Below are 26,136 nucleotides of genomic sequence, written 5' to 3' on the forward strand. Positions count from 1 at the left end.
CAATGGCACTGGAACTCTCAGCAGCAACAGTTCCCATGGCTCCAAAATTTGCAGATGAAATTGAGAAAAATATGATGGAGGTATGATTTAGGGACAAGGATTGTCTGCCCTTTCACTTCCAGTGCCCTCCTATTTGTGTGGTCACGGTTAAGCCACGTCAACATTTTATATTACTATTCATTTTTGTCTTATTATCTCTATAAAAAAAAACAATATAAATTGTTGACGTTACTTAACCACACAAAACAGGAGGGCATTGGAAGTGGGAGGGCAAACAATCCTTGTCCATGATTTAGGTTGCATGAAGAGTGAATAATATGATGGAGGTATGATTGGAGAGAGATGGAAATAAAAGAGGAAAAGGACGGGCGGGAGTTAAGTGAGAGAATTGAGGAAAGGCCAAGATAGAATAGACTAGAAAATGATGAAGAGGGGCGAAGAGATAAGGAAATGAATAAGGTGAAGAGAGAAGGGTAAACATATTTGGCATGCTTCATTGACATATTTATAATTATTATAAATATTTCATTGATTATGTCCAAAAAAAAATTGACCAATGATATATAGCTGATTGGTAAAGATTTTATTGACCTTTGGCTAAATAACCTTATAATATATATATCAGAGGCTTCTTGAATCAACAAGAAATAAAACTTAAAAATAAGGTCAACATTTTTTTTGTTCCCTAGTCATCTAAAGCAAAAACCAAAGAAAATCTTCACTTGCTTATTTAATGGGTAATTAGCCCTAGTTTGGTATTGAAGTGATTATGAAAAAAGTGGCTATAAAAAAAAGCTAGGAGCTTTTTTATGTTTGGTAAACATTCAGTTTTAGCTTTTTTCCATAGTTATGGTTGAAAAAAAAAGCCAAAAACACTAAGCTGCAAAACCCATCTTTGAAAAACCAGCTTTTTTTCACATTTGTTTTACATAAAAATTTATCAAACACTATAATATTGCTTTTTTTTTTTAAAAAAAAAGCACTTTTACAAAAATGTTTACCAAACACTCTGCTGCTTTATTTCACAGCTGCTTATTCTCACAGCACAGCAGAAACAGTTTTTTTTTCAAAGCACAACAATACCACACCAGCCCTTAGTCATATCCCTTGTTAATACACAAAATCAGTGAGACTTTGGAACAACGTAAAGTGTCGAGTTTGTGACATTCGCTTAGTTGCTCCGGTCACCTAGTGATGATAATATGTAAAGAGAGAGATAAGGAAGCAAACACAAGATGTACATGGTTCACCCTAAGTTTGGCTACGTCCATGGGGTAGAGGAGTTCTCATTAATAGTGAAGATTTTACACAATACATAGGTTCAAGCATAATCAACATTAGTGGCTTCTAACGACGAGTTAAGCAGAGTAATGACATTCAGAATTAATTGTAGGAGAATGATTTTCTTTTATAGTTGAGGAGAGTTGTTGGCTTCCGTTCGCGGTCGATGTGGGACTCTAGGAGCTTTATTTTGATATTGACACATGTCGTGTTGTGATTGGTCTCATGATTGGAGAGGAACTTGTGTGCTTCGACAGGGATGCCTCAACACGAACCTTTAAGTGAGTCCCTAAAGGTATGGAGTTGACCGGTGCTATGTAGTTTCTGGATTGATGAAGTATGGTACAAACATCCCTTAAAACTGTCAAGTTTTTCTTCCATACCAATTGATGCTCCTAAAAGAAGAATGCATGTAGTTGAATGCCTCTATAAACCTGTTGGTTGGTCACCCCTACAAAAGTGAAAGATGATATATTTCACCTTTATATGGTCCCAAATACGTTCTCATTTGTGGGTAACTCGCGTCTACCATATAATATTTTCCTGACAAATAGAAAATTTGTTTGCAAATATAATAATTACACAAAGTGAGTATGCAAAATGTTAATAACAAGTATGAAGATTCCAAGCCCGTATTCTACACGACACGTCCTGAGTGGTGGATTACATGATGGTGGTCAGGGGGAGGTTGAAATGCCTTTATGAGTCCTCTCGGTACCCGAAAGGGTGAACTGCCGTGGCAAAGTCACCAGCTGGTCCTTTTTTTTTTTTTTTTAAAGTAAGAAAATTACCACTTGGGGGCATAGGAAAATTAAATTGGACTCCGTGGCACCGATAGAAAGCCCATTGTATCATATGGTGTCTTCCTATCTGATACAAGCAAATGTGAATTACATGTCTAATTACATGCGGCCATAACATTGTGTGTCAACCTTCCTTTCCTACCAATGTCTGAAACTTGACCCGGAGGTGGTATTGAAGTATCAACATGTACTACATCTATGACACCAATATAATCCTAAAAATAATAAGGTAAACGAAAACCGTCAACCAAAACATTATAATTACCAAATAAGATAGAAGAAGAATAAATAAAGTTTACCATAAAATGAGGCATGCATCTAATATTTTTCTTAAGGGATACTTTGGATGCGGTTCCTAATCCTTAACATTCTTTGATTAAAACCTTAATAGTATTCAAAGTTTGATCAAAGTCCCTTGACTTTGTACACCTCATTATATTACTATTAATATTTATATTTTTATAGTTTTGACATTAATTGTTTGATATTTTATGAGATTTATAATCCTATAAATTTAAAATCCCTCATTATAATACTATTAGAAATGGTTACAATAAAAAAATTCAAACATTTTGATTGAATAAATAGATAAAAACTATGCAAAAATAAGAAATAATAAATGGCAAAAGAATGTATCCATAGTGTTAAAAATATTGGTACATTTCACATATAACAAAGTGGTACATTAATAAAGAAGAATGAGTACATTATAAATAAATTAGGGTACAAATAAAAGATTAAAAAAATTATGAGTACAAATGAATTTTAAAAAAATATAGGCGCTAAAAGAAATTAATACATGGGTACAAAATAAAACTAAAAAGAAAATACTACTAATTAAAAAAAAATGTTGCAAATTAAAAGTGAGTACAAACTAAAAATATAAATATATGATACAAAGTTTAGGCATAAAACATAAATATACCATATGTAATTTTTCTATCATTGATTAAATATACAATGTCACGTGACAATATACGCATGGGTACAAATACAAATAAAACTTTAAAAAATATGGCCACAAAAAGAAACTAATATATGGGTACAAATTAAAAATGAAAAGAAAATTGGTACAAATTAAAAAGTATTTGCAAATTAAAAGTAGGTACAAACTAAAAATAAAAATATATGATAAAAAATTTAGCCATAAATATAAATATACTAATTGCAACATTTTTAACACTAAAGGAATATATTTTAAAAATAAAAATATTTTATTATTCAAATAATTAAATGATGTTATTAATACCCAAGGACCTTGATCAAAAATTGAAAATGAATAGGATTTTAATCAATGAAGTAACAAAAAGAAGGATGCGAACCTAATTTCTCATTTTCTTAATTTCTTGTGAAGTGCCACTAAACTTGGAATCCATCGATGCCATAATATCTATTGTCATTTGACATACAATATCCAATATAGCACCAAAATATCTACTAACAATGTCACTACAATGTTGAAATCTCACTTGTGGTAATCTATTTTTCACATCATGTCCCAACATATTATATTTTAGTTGCATTCATTCTCATTGAACCTCTCATTCCATAATTAGTTTGAACCATTTCAAGCAAATTAATCTCAGCAGTTAGTAACAGCAAACTAATAATTTTTTTGTTTTTAGTACAACAACATATTTTACACTAAGGGGAAGGGGGGAGTTTGGTTAAACCACATAATGGACAATCTAATTTGGTATTGAATTCGCCATCTACGAAATTCGAACCTAAAACCGCTCACTTACAAGTAGAGAGGAATACCACTAGACCGTAGAACTGAGCGGAAACAAACTAATAACTTTCAACACACAAAAATAGTGTATGGGAAATTATCCCATTAAACTTGAGTTGTGCAAGGCACCTACTTGGAATGTTTTGAATAGGTAATCCAACATATGGAAATACAATTATCCTTTCTTTTATTTTTCATTTATCCCAAACTTTCCCGAAATACAATTAACACAAAAAAAAAAAAAAAAAAAAAAAAAGCAGAAAATAGAAGCCGTTCATTCATAACGAAAACAGATGGACAAATTTAAGGCATATTCGGATATTCCTTTATTAACGTATAACTCGGAGTCGGGTATTAATCCCTGTAACCTAATTAAGAACAAACTTTACCATTGTTGGGACCGTAAATTCACAAAATTATCTTATTGGCCAATGGTAAAAAATACGTAACGAACACTGAGGAGAGTGAGAGACTACGTGGTAAAAAATATGTAACAAACAGGGGGCGGTTACGTTTTGGTGGGCTGGGCAACACTGTAATGTCGTCAGGACCAGCAATTGGCAGTTTTTTTTTCTTCTAATTAATTGTAATTTTTTTATATTAAAAATGTAAAAGGGAAAAATAATAAAATTAACCACCCTAAAACGAGGAGATTCTTCAATTATCAACTTGAAAATTAAAGGCTTATTTTAGGTATGCCTCGTGGAATTTTATTTTATTCTTACTTTGTTTATTGTAAATAAAAAATCATTATTTTATTCATTAAAACTTAAAATGCGTTTCATTTTAACTTGTGGACTTGCTTTTCTCACTGAAACTTATAGATCTTCTCCTAAAACATACGTGAAACCTAACATCCAATAAGATTATGTCACATGTGCAACAAATTGGATTATAAATCTTTATTATGCGTTAATATTTAACAATCAGAAAATATTAAGTTTAAAAGAAATTGAAGAAATGTATAAAAAAAAATGAAATACTCATGTAAGAAATTAACAGATCTAATTCGATGTGGAGTAAATTTTGAGTTCATATAGATGACTTTCAAGTTTTAGGGGCAAAATAAAATCAAAATCGAGTTCCAAAGGGCAAAGTGAAGTAAACTTTGAGTTTTATAAAGTAAAATAACTTTTGAATTATAGAGAACAAAGTAAAATTAAAAATTTAGTTACAAGAGTTAGCTAAAAATAAGCTAATGTTAAATTATTATTTTATCTTTTAAATTAAATTATTGTTCTTTAACATTTTAGTTAAAAATAATAACCTTTTCTATAAGTTCAAAATTTTAATATCGCCATCATTATTCCACTGCGCTTGGGTTTTGGTGGCGTGCCCGTTCTCCGACCCAAGCTTCCCCCCCCCTCTCTCTGTCCTCGCTCGCTCTCTCTCTCTCTCTCTCTCTCTCTCTCTCTCTCTCTCCCCCCTCCTGTCACACACTCTGAGGCAACGACCACCAAATCAGACACACTCCCTCTCTCTCTCATCCGTAGCTCCAAAAATCCAATATGCCTCCGCCCCATCAGCCTCACTCGCACTCTCACCGCCGTTCGATCGACCCCAAAATCTGGAGGGCCTGCGCCGGAAACTCCGTCCAAATCCCCTCCCTCCACTCTAGGGTTTACTACTTCCCCCAGGGACACCTTGAGCAATCCTCCTCCTCCAACTCCTCCTCCTCCGCCGCCCTCCTATCCCCTCTCCTCCTCTCCAAGCCTCTCATTCTCTGCCGGATCTCCGCCCTCCACTTCCTCGCCGTCCCCACCACCGACGAGGTCTTCGCCAAGATGCTTCTCGTACCTATTCCCCAGGAGTTCCCCAACCTCGAGCAGCCGAACGGAGAGGAGTTCGACGCCGATGATGGCGGGGACTCGGAACGACAGGACGACAAAGTCGTTTCGTTCGCGAAGATACTGACGCCTTCGGATGCTAACAATGGGGGTGGATTCTCTGTTCCAAGGTTCTGTGCCGACTCTATATTCCCTCCGCTTAACTACCAGGCCGACCCGCCGGTCCAGATGCTTTCCGTCACCGACCTCCACGGTGTCGTTTGGGAATTCCGGCACATATACAGGGGGACTCCGAGACGGCACTTGCTTACCACCGGCTGGAGCAAGTTCGTCAACCACAAGATGCTCGTCGCTGGCGACTCTGTCGTTTTCATGAGGAACGGGAGAGGTGAGATGTTCATCGGCGTCCGCCGCGCCGTTAGGTCCACTGCCAGCTCCGATTGCGCTAGGTTGAGCTCTCAGATAGGAGGCGGAGTGACGTACTCGACGAGGCTGAATACGGAGGATCAGGACTGTTCTGGAAGGAAGGTAATGTCAGCGGAGGCGGTGGCCGAAGTGGCGGAAATGGCGGCGGAGGGGAGGCAGTTTGAGGTGGTGTATTATCCAAAAGCGGGGTGGTCGGACTTTGTGGTGAAGGCTGAGGTGGTGGAGAAGGCCTTGAAGGTGTTTTGGACAGCTGGGATGAGAGTGAAGATGGCCATGGAGACGGAGGACTCGTCCCGGATGACTTGGTTTCAGGGAACTTTGTCAACGACCTCGGTACCGGAAAATGGGCCTTGGCAGGGCTCACCCTGGCGCATGCTTCAGGTATTGGTTCTTGAGGTTTTAGTCTTACTTGATATAAGTTTATTTCAGCTGTTATTATCTTCTAATTGATGCAAAATTAAGAAACTCATATGTTTTACTGGAGCCAATTCGTTTCCGAAAAACGCATAAACCCTGGGATTATCGTAAAAGAGGGACCTGAGTGACTCGCCCTAATCAAAGAGCGGGAGAGGGGCGAAGAAACTCGATCGGTTACTAGGGACGAGCAAGGGCGAGGCCCTTCTTTGAATTAGGGAACTGGGAACATATCGTGGTAGTTTATATTTGTTGAAATGCATCAGGAAGCAGATATGCACATAATTTTGAAGAACCATTCAATATTTGATTTGGTTTTGACCTGATCGGATGGCCTTTACGCTAAGCAGACAGTTTTTCTTTTGTTTTAGTTTATCCCCGAAGATGCAACCATGGCGACATTCTATCATGGCTATGTTTGGCTGATATTTCTGTTGAATTATAGTCCTGTTCAATTACTGGCATTTATTGATGAGAATTTTTGCTTCTTTTAAATGGTGTACAACAGGATAGGCCAATTTATGTTGCGTTTTAGTTTTTGGAGTAGAAGTTGACAAGAAAGAGCAGTTGATAGTTCCGTAGAGGCAGACGTGTAATTAATTAATTTGTATTGTGTGACACCGACTTGCCGGTAGAGTTATTTTGTTTTTGGTTCAAATATTTGATATCAATTAAGTTAAAATTCCTTAACTTATACATCTCTGACGGCAGAGAAAAAATGGAAAAATTAAAATAAGCTTTTGGTTGTTGCCAAACTTACTGTAAGAAAAGAAATACAACGTCAGAGTAATCTGAGTCGAGTTGTGGGATTTTCTTTCGAAAAGTTTGCCTGGTTTGAATCCCTACTTAGCCAGGGTTGTACCTGCCTATGGCTAGTTTTCATAAGTTGTGTGATCTTTTCTTGTCCTTTTAAGTTTGCGGTTTAGCAAAGCACAATTTCTCTGTGTCACACCAAAATTGAGCAACCTGTTAGATCAGCCACGGAGGGACAGGGAGAGAGGGGTATTATTATTAATATTAGTTTTTTATGCGGAAGTACATGCACAAATATTGTAATTTTCTACAATTGGTTACATTCTGAATTATTGTTCTTTTCTCTCTATTATTGACCGATGCTAAATTACATACTTCTTGATAAGCAATTCAAGTAATTAATTAGCTTTACATTATAGGTTACATGGGATGAACCTGAAGTTCTGCAGAACGCTAAGAGGGTGAGCCCGTGGGAAGTCGAATTTGTTGGATCAGCACCTTCAATTCATACTACCTTTTCCCCCACAAAGAGATTCAGAGCTCCTCTGAGTCATGGGCTGTTGACCAATGCAGAGGGAGAATTCTTTTTTCCTATGACGGGAGCAGCTAATTCAGCAATGGTGCCTTTTAGTGCATCCTTGTTGAACTATAACAATTTTCCTGCGGGCATGCAGGGAGCCAGGCAAGATACATTCTGTGTATCTAATCTATCCCACTTGTTAAGTGAAAACACTCCTCAGATGTGCACTTTCAATTCCATTGGCAAAAATGAGGGGCCAAAGTTGAAGAGGGTGTGTACTGAGTTGAACATTGGTAGTTCACAATCTGATGAATTGTCACCAGATAGCCAGAGTAGTGTGCAATCCTTTGGCATGGAACTTGATGGAAACCGGTCGCAGACAAAGGTTGGCAGAAGTTCGTTTCAGCTGTTTGGTAAGATCATTTATCTGAACCAGCCTGTTGAAGGATGTTTTGATGATGTTGGTTGCACCGAGGACAGTGGCAACAAAGGGTACAATGAAACTGAAGAAGGGCACAACCAACTGGATCTTTCTTTTACCAAACTTCTTGATAGGATTGATGTTCAATGTCAGAGAGCATCAGCTCTTGAAGCTTGTACTTTGTGAACTGCTGGTGGCTGCGGTGCCATAAGTTGCTGTACAGGTAATCTCTTCTCACCGAATGAGTTGTCAAGTATACAACATGTACCTTACAATCAATTTTGGATCGGACATGCTTCAGTCGTACGGTTGAGGGTTTTGCATCTTCATTCCTTTGTTAGACTTGCACAAATCCTGTTTTGCCACTCCCTTCGACAACCTCATGTACCTGAGATATTCTTTGTGTAGCTCTAAAGCTATTTACATCATTACACCATGCGGAACAATGTTCTTTCCATAGTTCAATTGCATTTCCCTGGGTTTAGGACAATGACATCGTTTTCATCAATTTCATCAACCATTTTATTAATTCAGAGATTTGCTGGTTTGTTAGATTTTCTTGAACTGCCTACATCTCTTTTTGCAACTGGAGGTACAATGTAGGATCTTTCCTGGCCTTGTCTTTTGTCCTATATATAGCTAGCAATGATATATTTCTTGTACTTTAAAGGATGATGAATCACATACAGGGAAGAAAAGAGGGACTGCTTTTTCGATCTCGGGTTATCACAACAATTTAAGTATTATGTGCATCATGTGTATCCTTTGGCATTTGAATCTTCAGCCGCATTGAACTGTCAGTTAAGCTTCTCTGAAGAAACAAAATATTATCCGACTGAACTGGTTTGAGCATCTTGTTTTTGGTTCGTGCAACCTGAATTTCTTTACCGGTGAGCTTTGCCTAATACTCGTCGTTCTGTATCTATTTGCAGGCGCTCAAGGCCGGCAGGAAGCTGGCTACTAGTCTTAAGGTGTTGCAGTAGTGAAGTGTTATTGTTGGGGTTTGTTTAGTTTGTTGTGTTGGACGGTTGAACGATCAGTGGACTTGGTTTCCTATGCTCCATCCAGACCAAGTTATTTGACGATGTTAATGCTAGAACGTGACATTATTATTGCTTTAGGAATTGGTGGCGCTCTTTGTTTCTTTGATGGGTTAATTTGATTGTTATTATTATTACTACCATAAATTTGATATGTTAAACTGACGTGGGTGATGCTTTCTTAAAAAAAAAAAAAACAGCAGAATTTGTGTCTTGTAATTACTAAATTGCTTATAGGTTTTATTTCTGGCCAGTTTTAATTAGAGGGATAGGAGGATAATTTCATTGAGTTTTGGTCGACAACTAGTTTAGATTATGTAATTCTTATGGTTTCTCATTGAATCCTATTCCGGATTTTGTGTTAAGAAGCGACGACGAAAGGTTTACGGCATTAATACACCGTCATTATAGCATTCAGTGTCATGAAAGTTGGTCTCCTTAAACGTTGCCATGAATTCTTGATTTTTTGAATAAAATTTATGTCGTCTCTTGTAAAAAAATAAAAAATAAAAATAAAGACGTGTTGCAACATACAATTGGGTGTCTAAAGATCTTTTTCGGATGTTGATAGAATCCCCTAGAAAGGTCATGGGTTCTTGAGCCCAAATGACAAAAGAGTGATGGGTCCTCAAGCCCATATATCGTCCAGTTCTCTGTAAACCAAAAGAAACCAAAATTACAAATTCATCCCTGCCATTTACCACACACCATCGTCCTCGTTGTCTGGAGCCTGAACCAGGAGCGGCAGCTGCCTACACAACAAGAAACATCGGCGCGGCGGCTTAAAGGCCTAGAGGGAAAGGTTGCCGCATCTCTATCTCACCGACCGTCTGTCTTAATTTTAATTTTGCTTAGTTTTTAATGGCGAATTCGTTGTTTCTCCCAAATCACACTTTGATAGCTCCGCCTCCTCGTCGCCTCTCCGCCTCCGTCTCCTCGAAACCCAACAAACCCCAACCCCCTCTTCTTCCTTGTCCTCCTCCTCTAGGGTTTATCAACTTCTCTCTCACCTCCAACTCTTCCTCCTCCATTATTAATCCCAGCAGCGGCGGCATCAGCAGCAGCAGGAGGCGAGCCGCCTCTTCCTTCAAGTCTCGTCTCGCTCCTCAGGACTCGGTTCCCCCAGTAAGTACGCCCTCTTCATCCTCTCATTTCTAATCGTACTTTCTCAATCATTTTAAAAATAAAAAATAAAAAAGGGGAAATTTGCTAAATTGTTTTCTGTTACTTGAGATTAATGGTCATGGATGCAGAGGATTTTCGTTCAAGTTTAAGTTGAGTTTTTAGTTTGCTGCCATTTTATATCTGAGCATTATTGCATCGTCGTTGCTGGATGTTTTGGTCAAAATTGAAGCAGCGATTCTAGTTACTTTGTTTCCAGTCAAACTAAACAATCAAGCATTTCGCTTTCGTAGATTCTGATACACTCATTTTAATGAGCTTTACGCTCAGGCCGAATGCCGAATGCCGAATGCCTACTCTGAGATTCATGTTTCGTAATCTTCCATGTTAGGCTCTTTTGTCTTGCCTTGATCCTTTCTGTAGATGGTTATCTTCTTTGTTTTTTGTTTATAATTTATATCTTCGCTTATTTTTCTTTATATTTTTATGTCTAGACGAATTCCAGAAAGGAAAGTAGTAAGAGCAATGCAGGACCTTCTGGAAGCGGAGGAGATGAAGAGCAGTTGCCCTCTTTGAAAACCCTCCTTAAAGTTTACAAGGAAGCTATTTTTAATGGGGATGGAAAAACTGTATCCGAAGTTGAGGCTATTATACGAGTGATAGAAAATGAGAAGAAAGAGTTAGTCGAGAAAGTATCTTCTGCATCGGCAGAGATAACGTCTGGGAAGGAGAAATTGATCCGCTTGCAAGCAGATTTTGATAATTGTAGAAAAAGATTTGAGAAGGAGAGGCTGACCGTAAGGACGGACGCCCAAGGGGAAGTGATTGAGAGTCTTTTGCCCATGGTTGACAATTTTGAGAGAGCCAGGCAATACCTTAAACCCGAGACTGAAAAGGAAAAAAAGATTGATGCAAGTTACCAAGGTATATACAAGCAATTCGTTGAGATTATGAGGAGCTTGCATGTGGCCATCGTTCCAACCGTGGGAAAGCCTTTCGATCCTTCGGTAAGTGAAGGCCTTTAAGATTTACTTCCTTCAACTTATGCTCCAAAAATTAAATTATGCCTTTTTTGGTCAACTTAAATTCTTGTGCCTGTTTGCTTATTGGTTTTTCATGCTTATTTTTTCTGCTCAACCAAATAAAGTGATCTTAGAATGCAACCTTGACTATGTGTACCTTTTGAAGGATTTAATATGATATATTTTCTTGGGTGCAAATGATGAACAAAAGTTACTCCGTGTTTGGAAGGGTTTTTGAGGTAGGATGACAATAAGGGAATGATACGGAAAGGAAAGGACGAAATTGTTTCCCCCTTTGCAAATTTTGTAATATTCTTTATGGTTATTAGACCCTTGCAGTTCCTCTACCCTATCCCTTCTACCAATTGAAGGAGAAGTTATCTTGCATTCTACTTTTTCCTACCCTCGTCCTTCCAAACATACTGTCCGTAAATTATTGTTTGTTTTACTGAGGTGTGAGACATTCTAGGAATAGAATTACAGTGTATATGGGTCAGTATAAATCAGGGACCTATGCATTCGAATCTTTTTACTCGGAAAAGATTGGGATAACCTTAATATGCACTAAGTCCCCAGTACATGCTCAAAGCATTTTGCGGTTTCCAGTCTCCGTACCTCCACTATTGCCCAAGGGCTTATCTACAATCAAACTTCTAGTACCTTCAGTGAACATTGGTCGTCTGTGTGTCTACTGTATACATCTCCCTGGTCAGGAGATTGTCCTGCTCTGCCAAGCAGCACTTTCTTGAATTCTTTTAAAGCTATTTGTTATTGACGATAAGGTGTGGAGTTTTCATTAAGATGTGGAAGATAGAAGAAATTCGTGGATTGGTATGTAGAGTGATTAATTTTGCACTTCGCATACCATTCTTATGTGTTTTGCTTCTTATTGATTTAGGCTTCGATGGGTCGAAATTTTCTTTGGAATGTATAGTAGATATAATATTTTTCTGGCTCTTGAACCTTGGTCATGACTGATGAAAATCTTTTTCTTCCTGCCACTAGTTGATCTGCACCTCCATAAACTTTCCCATGCCTTATAAGTTTTCAACTTTCTATTACAGTTGCATGAAGCTATTGCACGCGAAGAGTCTCAAGAGTTAAGGGAAGGGATTATAATCCAAGAAATCCGCCGCGGGTTTTTACTTGGAGGTCGGCTTCTGAGACCAGCTACGGTTAAAGTCTCATCAGGGCCCGGCAGTAAGAAACCCCCAGTGGCCACTGAGAAAACAACTGCAGGAGTGGAGAAATGATAAGCTCTCTCACGCTAGCTGAACTCGAAGATAAGATACATCTGCTTTCATCAGCCAATCCGGCATTTCCGAGGTATACAAGTTAAAATTAAATTGTCACATTCGCATTGTGTATGTGGTACATAATTTTCTTGAGGGGATATATAAATTCGTTAAACTTCGTTATTTGTTGGAAGAGATGCCAAGTGTGAATCGCCCGTCATGAATCTAATAAAAGGGTCCCAATGCAGACTGGTATTACACTGAAGAGGCCATTTGGAATTGTTTGGTAGAATGAAGGCTCATTAACATAACAAACGCACGAGTTCTCTCATAAAACCCGTCCTAACCTTTTTAATTTCAATATTACAAGTACTGACTGAAAACAAATTTAGGTACTGGTTAGGGTTGCAAGTTGGATTTGAATTGCGAGTTCAATATCTAAATGTTGAAATTTGCTGGTTTAGTATCTATTAGCATTGTAAGTTAGTGATATTCATCTTCACTTATAAGTGAAATATCTTATGTTCGGCTAAATCTCCCATTTAAATGAAATATGATTAAATAAAAAAAACGTCTTTGAGTATGAGGTCGAGTTTGGGGTTCTTATTCGTGTGGAGTCATAAGTTTTCAACTCAACGACTATAGTCCATGAGATTCGAATTGGGGATCTCCTTCAACAAAATGGAGTCTAAATGCCACGAGACAAATCCGACATTGATAAAAACAAATTCAATGATTATCGTCCGTGAGATCTAAATTCAAAATCTCCTTCAATAAATGGAGTCCAAATGTCACGAGACTAATGTGTGATTGATAATACCTGAAGGCCTCCTTTGGTACATAGGATTGAATGAAGAAATAAAAAAAAACCTAATGTCCGACCGAAGTAGACGATGAACTCATTAAGAAAATTCATTCATTCCAATCTATCGAAAAAAGTATAACTAGAAGGAAGAAGTTTTCTTCATGTCTAATCCCCTTATGTTCTTCTACAATAGCAACAACAAAGTCTTATCCCACTAAGATGGGTCGGCTATATGAATCCTAGAACATCACTATGCTCGGTCTTGTGCCATGTCTTCTGTTAAAAGTCCAAGTCTGTTCTTTGGATCTCTTTTTAAGTTTTCCTAGGTCTTCCTCTACCCCTTCGACCTGAGCCCCTATCTCGTAATCATATCTTCTAACCGGCACGTCTGTAGGTCTCCCTTCTATTCTTCTAAATATGAAAATCATTCTCCTCTACCTTTAATATACCTTGAATTTAAAAAATTATCCACTCCAATTCAATCCAAAAGAGACGAAACTAACTATTGCATGGTACGCATGGACAAAGCTTATGACTTGGCAAACAAGTTCTCTAAGGGAAATTCTTTGATTCAATGAATGGAGATACCAACTGGCCAAGTGGAAAGGACTCAAACTTCTTCCACACTGATTCCGTTCACTTTTAAATACCAATTAATGATATGAATGACAGTATGTATACATATACAATGTCCAAACGTCCTCCACCCTCCTATCTAAGGCTGCACAACAAGTGGGAGACTTCAAATTTGATAATGGGTAGCATGAAAGTCTGGTTATGTATATTTCTGCCTTTGCTTTTCTTTTCGGGGCAATGAAGCCCGTGTTCCTTGCTCGTTCTCAAATAACGGTAGCTGACAACAATAGAGTGCTAAACAAGTGTTGCAGGCTAGCACTGAAAGACGGGTTGGAATGTACTTTGAGTCCAAGCGATTTGATCCACGACATTACTAGTTCTTGGCCATACTCTTCGGAGCTTCTGATCAGCTGAATGTGAGACAATGCCAGGGAGGCATAAATATACTTGAACCCTGCAAAAAGTACTTGGCTGTAAGACATAATGTATATAGTCCCCGGAAGCACAACCTGCAACAGGGGTGCAACTTATGTTCGGTGAGTAATATAATTCTTGTAATATGTGTTGTGTGTTCATAACTTCATGTGCACCATGATTAGTTAATGAAGTTTCGATGTGATTTTGAGAAGCAAAATTGTTTAGTTAGTTCACTTAGAACATGGTTTCATAAACATTGATCAGAGCATCAGCCTGTAAAGGGATAAGGTCACCCCTTGATCTTATAAAACACAATTAATATTAACAATGTCATCGGCTTCGTTTATTTAATATGCTAAAATACACCCAAAACATAAGCAGAATGAACGAATAAACATTAACAAGGCAAACTACCTTCTCTGTGTTCTTGCTTCTTGCGGGATACGAACGCCTGGAAGAATGTCACGCCGAGAGTCTCCTCTAGTGGAAATCTGCACTGATCTTACAAATATCTTCTTAAGAGCAAACTTGGAAGGTCACATATCCGCAACAATGTAGGAATAGAAAGTGCCAAAACCTCTTTAACAATGAAGATAACTCTGTTGCTTTTGCAGCTTCCAACTGGTAAGCTCTATGGCATGACCAATGCAGGAACCAACTTTCTAAACTTATATTTTCTGGATGCTTGTGATACATGCTGCACAAGCATTCTCCCTCGATCAAACAACATCGAAGTTCAATCCAAATCTTCTTGTTTCCCCAAATGTTTTTCGTAAGCTCTTTTGACTCCAGCACAGATGTCACCATAGGAAGTAGCTTCCAAAACCTACAACTTGGTTCTACTTTGTGACTATACATTCGGGCATCTATGTATCCCGTCCTTCATGTGGTGATAGAAGCATAAAGATCTCCCTCTCATCAATCTTATGCAACTTTGTTCGATCTCTGGCAGTCAATAAATATTAAATTCTTAGACACGTCGATTGAAGGATTAGCATCTGAAAACTTTTTCATCTGTTCATTTTTGTTCTCCAAAACATGATTACGGAGAAATCAAAACTGGCACTACCGAAATAATTAACCATCCATGTGCCTGAAGGAGAAACTCAAAAAAGCACAAAGTTCGTTCTTCAATGATTTTGTGACATTTTCATCCTTCTTCTGCTACGCTATCATGATCACAAGCTCAACGAGTAAAGTAAAGGTTATACCTCAGGCTCAACCCCGAGTAACCGCATCTTCCGAAATAAGGCAATGGCCTTCTTGGCCGTTCCGTTAGTTAAATTAGCAGAAAGCAAGGAGCTCCATACAGAAACATCCCCTTTAACTTCAAAGTCAAAGACTGATTTAGCATCCTTGATACTACCGCACTTAGCATACATGCCTACTAAGGCACTCGCAAGGCTAAAATTAGACTGATCGAGATGACTCTTTATGATATGTCCATGTAATTCTCTTCCAAACCTGAGAGCTTCCAAATCACCACAAGTGAGAAGAAGTGTCATAAGCGTAACAGAGCTTGGTCCAAGACCTTCTTCCAGCATTTCACCGAAAAGCTCAAGAGCTCGGTCCAGCTGCTTGTTGTTGACATGGCCTGCAATCAAAGCGTTCCAACAGATTGTGTTTTTATCATCAGTTCTCCTAAATACTTTTGCTGCTGAGGCAATATCATGACATTTTGAATACATGTCGATCAATGCACTTGAGATATAGATATTAGGCTCGACGCTAGTCTTCTACGTGTATCCATGGATTTCCTTCCCCTGGCATAGTAGATTAAGATCAGCACAAGCTGCAAGAGCACCGGCAATGGTAATGGAGTTTGGTTGAACTGACTTATGGAGCACATCATTACCAAAGTAACCACTCGATGGGGATTGCATGGTCTGGAACACTTTCAAAGCTTCAAAACTAAGCCCAAATTGTTGAAATCCGGAAATTAAAACGTTGAACGAAATAATATTTGGCTTCAAATCCATTCGGACCATCTCATAAAGCAACTCATATGCCTCATTTATTTGCCCATTTCTTGCGTGGTCAGCCAATATTGTGTTATAAGATACCACATCAGGTTTTATGCCATGACTATGCATTACTCTAAGAAGTTCTATTCCCTTATTTGCTTCTCCTGCATTTACATATGCTGCAACCATCTCATTCCACATAGAAATGCTTTTACTCTCGGCTTTGGAAAAAATCCTCTCTGCGTAATCATTCATCCCACATTTTGAATACATATCAATTAACGAACCTTCCACGTAAACGTTCTCACACAGCTGACGCTTCAGAGCAAATCCATGAACAGCCCTGCCTAAGTTTAAATCTTTCAGGCCTGCACAAGATGGTAATATGCTTGCAATTGTAACAGAGTTTGGATCCTCAGGGAAACATAACATATTATTGAATGCATCCAAGGCATCCACAAAAAAGCTATTCTGAACACAACCGGAAATGATTCCGTTCCAAGTACTAACCCTAGGCTTCAACCCTTCTTCCTGCATCGCTTCCAAATACTGAAGAGCTAAATCAGTCTCTCCATTCCGCGCAAACCCTGATACAAGCGCATTCCAAGAGATCAAATCCGGTTCGACACCATTCACCTGCATGGACTTGAAAACCTCCATTGCCTCTTCAAAAAGACCTTCATTCATGAAAGCAGAAACAAGGGCAGTCCATGAAACTACATCTGTTTCCCTCATTGCATCAAACACAGTCATTGCAAATCCCAAGTCCCCACAATTGGCATAAAAATCAATAAGCGCATTCCCCACGAAAACATCGGAATCCAAAGCATTCCTTATCACAAGCCCATGAATCATTTTACCAGTCCTCAACATCCGCACCTGAGCACACGCTTTCAGAACCGTAGGCACAACGTATTTATCCGGCACAATGCCCTCATCAATCATCAACTCAAACACCAAAAATAAATCTTCCCACTGCTCTGACCGACAATATGCGCTTATCAACGCCCCATAAGTGGGTACAGTTCTCTGGGGAATATCGTTGAACATCTTACGTGCATGGTCTAAAAACCCATCACTCTTCGAGTAAAGCATAGCAAGCTTGTTTCTTACCCAACCATTAGCCTCAAAAGCTTCCAACTTCAGAGCTTGGGCATGAATTTGTCTACAGTCAGACAAAGGGTTGCTCTTCAGTAATGAAAGGAAACGACCAATTTCAGAACTGGGTTGGGCAGCTATTGGATTGTTGCTGATTTTGGCGGGAAAGGAGATATGGGTTTGTTGGTTTGCTGGGTTTGATAGTGTGGCGGTGGTGGAAACGCAGGTTGTGGCCGTGGAAGCTTGCAATTTGAACTTGGGTTTGTGGGAATTGCTGGGTTTTTGTGAGAGGGAGGGTTGGGCGAATAGGGGATTACTGGGGAGCAAACAAGTCCAAAGAGTTTCCATTTCCAAAACGAAAGAAATGGATAATGAAAGGACAACTCCGCCAAGTAAGAAGAAGAGCAAAGGGATGAGGAGGACGAGGACTCAGCAACCGAGCTCTACGGCGGCGCGCGAAGAGACAGAAAGAAGATGCGGAGAAATGGAAAATATTCAGAGGTATTTGTCGAAATGTCCCCAAACTTGTAGCCCACTGCTAATTTAGAATCCGTTTTACCATCAGATGCTAATTCAAAACGGTCAAAAAATGTTTGGACCAAAATGACGATACTGCCCTCTGAACTAACGGATTCATGGATGAAATGTGTGAGATTCAACGGAAGATGGGAATTTGGCAATAAATAAAAGTTTAGGACAGTAATTGGCTGAAATTAAATTCAAAGAGTAAATTAGCAGTACTAGGCTACAAGTTTATGAGGGATTTCGGCAAATAGGCTAATTATGTAATGGGCTTGTTTTTTCTGGTTTTTGAAGTGCAACCCCTCGCTGTTGATAAACACGCTCGTTGTCTTATTTTCTCTTCTACTTTTTAATATCAATTTTACGCTCTTGTAAATCGACATCTAAGACCAAAACTTATTGTCTGTATGGTAACATGGTTTTGCAGAAGACCGCTATTTTTGGGGCTGTAGCTCGTTGTCTGTATCGCTCTTCCTACCAACCAAGGCTTTCTCCTCCGAATTTCCGAAGAGAAAAGGTTGGTTGGCGGTGGAAAGGGGTTGCCGTCGAGTTGGGTTGGGTGGGCATAGATCGTCGGAGCCATTCCAGTGTCTTTTGCAGCCTCCCATGTCTAAATTTTTTCAATATTTTAGATCGAATTCTTAAATCATCTCTAAAGAATATGTCAAAATGATAAAAAGACGACAAATTTTTCCATCCAGTGCGTTTTATCTGATGTGGACTTGACGCCTCCCATCCAGGCGTTTGTTTTGACAGCAACGTCAAATCCTTTCCATTTGCATTATTTAATAAATGCCTCTAACAATCCACCAATCACATGATGTACCCAGACCAATGTGCACAATTTTTTTTTTACAAATTTTACAACAGTAGGACCCAAAATATATAATTAAAAAATAATTTGACTCATCCTTTGGAAAAATGAAAACTTAGCATCTAACTTCAAAGTGCCATTTCTCAATTGAAATTAGACAACCTAAATTTAACATCTGTATTGAAGATACTTTTATGCGAGCAAAACCTAGTTTTGCATATTGGTGATATGCTACAACATGGATGGCAGTATTGAACAATATCATCAACATATAGACAACAAATCCCAAACATATCGATAACTATAACAACTCATATTGACCATCTATTAGTATTATAGACAAAATTGTGAGCGAGCATACAAAATTGTGAGCATATAGACGATATACTCATGTTATCTACACTATGCATCAAATATCCGTGATATCTACACCGTATCAATAAGGTATCTACGTAGGGTTTTTTAGACATTTCACCCTTTCAATAATATGCCATTTGTGCAGTTCATGTCAATATTTCAATTTCAGCAAGTAGCGTTTTTAATCTTTCTATAACATCTAACTCCCCAAATATATTTGCCATCCTTTTTTCGACTTCATGAAACTATTGGATTTGGACACCACTAAAATTGAAAGGAAATATTGATAATTCTTGATAATTTAGGTGTGAGACCACTAAAATTACATTCAACCAAACTATATCATCTTAAGGTTAACTGCTCACTTGGAAACCTACTCAGAAATTACATTGCAATTAACAAACTTGTTGCATCACAGAATGAAGAAATCAAATAAATCTATATACAAGCAACATAATCTCGTGGCGTTCAAGGACCTGAATTTCCAATGCCAATTTGTTTTGTTGCATCAAACAAGCAAAATTTGGTGTCCGCGGTCCATCGCCCTTCAAACACACATGAAACTACCAAGTCTGCTATGATCGGATCCCGTGATTAGATTTCTTGAGTCAGATATCACTATTTATTGCAAGAAGCATTTCAACGACATTGTATTTAAAGTACGACGAAATAGGATTTTTAACACGTCATTGTACAATCCCTTGTACATACATTTATCAAAGATAATTAATATATGAAGCTGCCTAACATATGTTTCCTAAAGAACCATCTTTTCTATATTTGGAAAGAATCCCAAATGTTCTTGATTTGTAGGCAAAACAAAAAAACATATGACTAGTTTGCAAAAACATATGATTAGTTAGCAATAACCAAGGTTCTAAAAAACGTTAGGCGCTAGTCGGGCGGCAGGCAGGGGCCTAAGTGGGCACCTAGGCAGTTAGGTGGGGCCTAGATAGATTTATGTAAATTTATTATATATCTTGTAAATAAGTACTTATTTACACTTAGTACATCCATCCAACAAAAAAACCTATACTTGTATGGATAATAGAAGAATGATAAAATGCAAAAATAGAAGTAGAAGAATACACAAAGTACATCCATCCAACAAGTTCAATATTTAAAAAACAGTAAGTATATAATCATAATGAAGAGTATTCTTCAATGATATACTAAATTCCTCTTATTCATGATCCTTGCATTGGATTAGACATAGACTAAATTATTTAACATTGTTGTATCTAGTTTATTTTATTTTATTTTTTTTGTATGTATCCTTTCAAAAGTTCTCCAATTCATTTCACAATTAGATGAACTTGTAGTCAATCCATCCTTTGCTAATGAGGTACACCATTTCCATAAGTATACCACCATGAAACTAAAAAATAAAAAAGCACACAACTAATTAAAAAAAATCAAATCCGCCTAGGTGCTGCCTAACCGGCCACCTAGGACCGCCTAGGTGGCCGCCTAGCTCCAGACCGATTCTTCAAAACGATTTGCCCTAAATCGGGGCGGGTCTTCACCACCTAGGCCGATTTTTAGAATACTAGCAACAACATATGACTATTAGCAAGTTAAACTGCTACAAAACATAGATTATATTCAAATCCTTTAATTAGATATGAAATTACTAGCAGAAGAAACTCAATGGACCCAAATACTCAATTCTAGACTTGCAGAAGTAGAAATTCAAAAAAAAATAAAAATAAAATAAAAGAGCTTGAAAATGAAAATAAGAACTTACTATTTAGAAGTTGAATTGTTGGCTTCAATGGTGTTGTAAATTTTAGAAATACGACGAGTTTGGGGTTTGGGCTGGACTGGCTTCTTTTTTTTCCCGAAAATCTCTTGAACCAAAGGAACATGTGTAACAACCCGTCTTGAATAATTTTACGGATTTTAGAACGGAGGGGTATTTTGGTAATTTCATTGGGATTGGGCTAGATATTTTAAATTGTTGCTTTTGGGTTTTAATTTGTGTGCCTGGTGGGGCCCACTGGTTTTAGTTTATCTCTCCCCGACCCAACCTCATTTCCGTTCTTTATGTTCCATTTTTGTCTCTCTCCTTCTCAGACCTCTTTCTCTCAATTCTCTCATCCTCTTTTCTCTATAACATAGAGAAAGTCACCAAACTCGACGAATCAATGCTCCAACCACCACCACTTCCACCCTCTAGACATCACGAGCTGGAACTCGAGCTCTGTTACGTAGGAAAACCGAGCCTAGAGACTCCAACTCGAAGCTCTGACGAGAACAAACTTCCCCGACGTAACTTTGACGGATTTTGTAATTTTCCAACTTGGGTAAGCCTCAAAACACTCCAAATGTTTTTCTTTTCATCCTTGTAGTACATTTCTAACCGTGTTGGTGTGCGTTGGACGTTGAAACTGCAATGAAACCACCTCGGAAGGTTTTTCCCAAATTTTGGCAAGAACCCGTGAGTTTTAGACCGTTTTCCAGCCAACTCCGACCACCACTCGCCATGAAATTGGTACGAATCTCTTCCTTGTTCCTTGGGCTTCATTTTGGTATTTTGCATGATAGGTTTTACTTAGGTTTTAGGGTTGATCGGAACTAGGATAGCTCCAGTTTTCCTTTTCATCGAAATAAGCGAACCCAGCTTGGAATGGGTCAAACCCGACCTGCAGAACCCAGCCCAATCCTTTAGTCCGACCCAAACCTTAGGGCTACGTAACCAAGCCCAATTCGCTTAGCCCAGGTCCAACCCACCTAAACCTAACCCAAACCCAATTTAGAATTGGCCCAAAACCCCTCGACCCAACCCAGAACCAATCCCAGAACCCTGACCATGCGTGGGTGTAAGTCTTGGCTGGCGCGTGAAGCATATGTGCCTCCACTGGAGGTACTATGCTTCGCCGCCATCCACAGCGGCGTCGACGACTTTTCTGGCCAACTTTCCAATGACCCAAATAGGCGCATGCGGTGGTGCGTGGGGGTACTCAAGGTCCCTCATTATGTTTTTCAATGTCCTGAATCCATTTATGACCTCCGTTTCCTGAAATTCAATCATTATGATAAAGTTTTATTAATTGGACCCCTTATGTGCTTAGGTGCAATTATTTATGGTGTTTCCGTCCTCTCTTGTTTGCACAGCTCTTTGGTGGCGAAGTATTTGTGTGTGGACCTCTTCTAAAATGCATGATTTTACTATGAGAAATGCATGCATGAAAAGCATGAATTTATGGATACATTTTATGAAATGTTTATGAGTAAATTGATTTCACGCTTTATGAACATGCTTTATTGACTTTACGTTCCTTGTGGTATATATGATTGATGACTATATACATACTTGTGAACGTGGTTTTACAATATGACGTTTTAGCTACTAAGCTCCGTTTGTTTTAGCTACTAAGCTCCGTTTGAGATAGTATTTATATATTAGAAATATTATGTTAATGTTTTTATGTACTTACTTAGTGGTTATCCAGACGAATTGCCTACAGGCGAATGATACTTATATATTGGCTTCAATTGGGTGCTATAGGAGCCAACGTGCGATTGATATTTATATATTGGCTTCGGTCAAGTGTTGTAAGAGCCTACGGGCGATTGATATTTATATATGGCTTCGGTCGGGTGTTGTAGGAGCCAACGGGCTAATGAAGGCCTTCGGGCGAATGAAGTGTTCTATATGACTTCGGGCGATATTGATACCACTATTTAGCACCACTATATACGATATATGTTTTATGAAAGGTTCTATGGCTTGCTAGGGTTTTCAGAAAACCTATTACATATTACGCTATTGAGTTTTCATAAACTTTGGGGGATAGTACATTGTTGAATAACTATTTTAGTATTACTTATATATCAACTTGGTCCACTCATGTTTTGTTTTGCGCCCCCTCAGGACTTAGAATCGAGGCATACAATCCTGGCGTCAAGGTACTCCCGCATCGCCATCTTTGAGTCCTCACGGTGTATGACCCATCTCTTTGTTCATTCAATTTTATATTATTCCTATTTAATGTCTCAGATTAGTTGTATGCTCTAAATACGATCCACAATTGCATATTCATTATAATTAAATTTACAAGTTTTATTCATGTTAATTATTTATTTTTAGTTCTCATGCATCCTAATATGGCTTCGTCACCTTTGGGTGTCGGCCATCACATGTCTACCCTGTTGTTTGGTGAATATCAAGATCAGGCATGTCAATGTGAACCAGAACCAGTTTCCACACCAACCACCAACCTGAAAAATTCGATCGTATGCAAGAATTGTCACCGACCCAGATTCTCAATTCACATTCAATTACCACCAAAATTTCAAAAAAAAAATTAAATTAAATTAAAAAGTGGGGAATTTAGAGGAACGGTAACTACCAACGGAGATCAACGAGACGACGACTGTGATGGCAAAGATAAGACGCAATAGGAGGATGCTAAGGTAGTCCTAAGAGGAAAGCGACATCTTGGAGGAAGACGATGACTCCTTCGACAAGATCAACAAGTTTCTGATGGGTTTTAGTTCCAGTTTTGTGTACTGGGTTTTGACTTTAAGTTAAATAAGAGGCCTGCTTCATATGCCACTTTGTGGCACTACGATCTTGAGAATTGGTACCTAGATTTCGCCTGAAGAATGAGAACCTCCTCAAAATAAATTTAAATATTTTTAATTTTCTCCAATATCTTAACACAACTATTTCACCAAATAATATTGCTTGGAACAAAGTTGAATAGTTAGAGATCGTTCAAAATAACCTTGATGGCGGGCATCGGAGTCGTCCAATTACCGTCATAAAGCATGAAAGGTTATAGGGAGATGCTGTTGATGTGAAATTCAACATGCAAAGGGTAAAGGAGAGGAGTTTCAATTTGAAAGATAGCAAAGTGGCTGCTTGGTGAGGAGAAGTCGCAAAAGATTTTCAACTGGAAAAGAAGACGATTAGGCAAGAATGAATTAGGAGGAAAGACATATGTGCAAGGTATTTTTGTCCGTGTCAAACATGCAATAATGCAAACTAGCAGGGTTAAAATAGGAAGCACACTATGCTTATAAACATGGTTTCAAATTGTTTTGGGTTTCCCCTAATTGAATTATTAATCCCATGGTGTTCGGATGATTGTAAGATAGTCCTTGTAGTTAAAATATTAGTGTGTTATGCCCTCTGGTGAACTCTGTGAGGATTTGGGCCCAAAATTGAAACTGAACTCTCTGTTGATTGTTAGCACGTGAGGTATGTATCTATATTCCAACTACCCAATCACCGTGGGGACTATTAATCCAATTAAGCCTTTGGGTTTTAGTATAGATTAAATATAATTTGGGATTGGGCTGATGAGATTACGGTTGCAAGCCCAATTTAATCTAACAAGATCTTTACTGGGTTGGGTTGGTTAGCTTTCTTATAGTTTTTGGTCCACTTTGATTTGTAGAAAGGCCCAACCCAATTTTCACAAGTAGATTTCAAAATTTGACTTCAATTCGTATTACGTCTAACAATGTTAGAGCATCTCTTCATTGGAGACTCTAAATTTCACTCTTTAAATTTTATTTTGTTAAACTAAGTGGCAATTTAAAAGTAAAATTTATTAACTGAAACAAACTCTCAAATTTAATTATTTTATTTTTCTTAATTTATTAATTATTTTTATAATCTTTTGTTTGTTAAAACTGGGCACTTTTGGGCTCACGAAGAGGTACCAAACTGGAGAAGAGGCCTTAAGAGGCCCAAGAGACTTAGAAGCCCAAGGTTGAGAACATGGGAAAGAATGCGAATGAGAACATTAAACGCCGAACAATGTGAGCACCAACCAACTTGAGCATGTGGGCAGACTAACAACTTTGTGACACAGGTTTTTAGGGAAATGTCAACTAAGATGTCATTCAGGCCACGTGATGACTTGTAGTCGACAACGAAGACCCATGATGGGACACAAAGTGACTCGGAGCAGCGCTCGGGCAAATTATGTTGAGTAACCAAGGTTGATTGAGAGAATGGACTACATTATTCTAGGCCGACGTGTATTCAACTAGAAATCAGTCACGTCACTGTTGAATATCGAGTTGGCAAGTGAAAAAGGTGTCAGCAAGCTAGGCCATGTAGAGTGACACATTAAATGCTCACTAGGAAGTACACAAAGAGCATGGGGTTCATTGAAGGCCTATATAAAGGGGTGAGAAACCCCAATATTAGGGCGAGACAATTTGAGAGAGTGAAATTGATGTACTAGTCGAGCACTATCTTCAGTGTTATAATCAATAGAATTCGAGCAATACAGTGGACGTAGCCCAGGTTTTATGGGGTGATCCACTTACATCTTTGTCTATTTCATCTTCAGTCCATATCCAAAAGCCCAATAAGAGTTATATATATTTGATTGTTAGGTTTAAAGTTGGGTAGTGTCCACCTAAATTTGTCTGGGTTTGACTTGGAAATTTTTTAGCGTTAACATTGACTTCTTCTAATGTAGCTACTATTTAATTTTTTTTAATAGAAGAGAATTAAGTTGAAGAGTGAGAGTGAGGTCTCTAAATTTGTAGAGAGAGGAGGAGGTTCTAAATTTGAAGATCCGTCTTGTATAGTAGTCTCTTGAAGCATGTTTTGATGATGTGGCTCTACATATTTAGGTAGTTTGGTATTTGTTGTGCAGTGAAAATAATCACTTTGGGAAGTGACGTATGAGAAATCAGCTGAAAAAAAAAAAAAAAAAAAAACAATTTGGCGTGTGGTAAACTAAGTTTTAAAATTGATGTGAGTACAATAAGCAGTTTTTTAGTGTTAATAAATTTTGTATAAAAAATATTGTGAGATGTTTATAATGGCTAAGAAGTTCATTATTTTGAAATAATTTTTCAAAAGAAGTATTTGGTAGATACAAAAGCACTTAACTACCCCTTTTTATAGAGGATTTCAATACCATTTATACAATTATTATTTTATGGTAGAATGAGGCATAACAATGTTGAAATTATTGTTTTGCTTAGATTTCATGTGCAGAGGTCTTAATAATGTGGGTAACATTTCATGGATGACCAATTCAAGTGACGAGAC

At 38.1% G+C, this 26,136-nt stretch overlaps 3 protein-coding genes across 3 annotated transcripts; 2 read left to right on the forward strand and 1 right to left on the reverse strand.

Annotated features, from left to right (window-relative positions):
- The first annotated feature begins 5,189 nt into the window (after positions 1-5,189).
- Positions 5,190-9,396, forward strand: LOC103956998 (auxin response factor 17). The gene is made up of 3 exons (XM_018649812.2): positions 5,190-6,410; positions 7,616-8,360; positions 9,070-9,396. The coding sequence occupies exons 1-2, from the start codon at positions 5,325-5,327 to the stop codon at positions 8,321-8,323; spliced, it is 1,794 nt and encodes a 597-aa protein (XP_018505328.2). The 5' UTR covers positions 5,190-5,324; the 3' UTR covers positions 8,324-8,360; positions 9,070-9,396.
- Positions 9,397-9,923: 527 nt separating this feature from the next.
- LOC103956997 (protein GrpE) lies at positions 9,924-12,821 on the forward strand. The gene is made up of 3 exons (XM_009369057.3): positions 9,924-10,302; positions 10,794-11,306; positions 12,386-12,821. The coding sequence occupies exons 1-3, from the start codon at positions 10,039-10,041 to the stop codon at positions 12,572-12,574; spliced, it is 966 nt and encodes a 321-aa protein (XP_009367332.2). The 5' UTR covers positions 9,924-10,038; the 3' UTR covers positions 12,575-12,821.
- Positions 12,822-13,996: 1,175 nt separating this feature from the next.
- Positions 13,997-18,078, reverse strand: LOC103956995 (pentatricopeptide repeat-containing protein At1g19720). Its single transcript, XM_009369056.3, is given in 2 exon segments — positions 13,997-14,391; positions 14,769-18,078. A coding segment is annotated over 1 exon segment (2,205 nt). The 5' UTR covers positions 17,765-18,078; the 3' UTR covers positions 13,997-14,391; positions 14,769-15,559.
- Between the last annotated feature and the right edge of the window lie 8,058 nt (positions 18,079-26,136).

This window comes from the organism of the source record quoted next, unplaced genomic scaffold (genome assembly GCF_019419815.1).
Source record: "Pyrus x bretschneideri cultivar Hongxiangsu unplaced genomic scaffold, Pyrus_bretschneideri_v1 Contig17, whole genome shotgun sequence".
In the NCBI taxonomy this organism is placed as follows: Eukaryota; Viridiplantae; Streptophyta; class Magnoliopsida; order Rosales; family Rosaceae; genus Pyrus; species Pyrus x bretschneideri.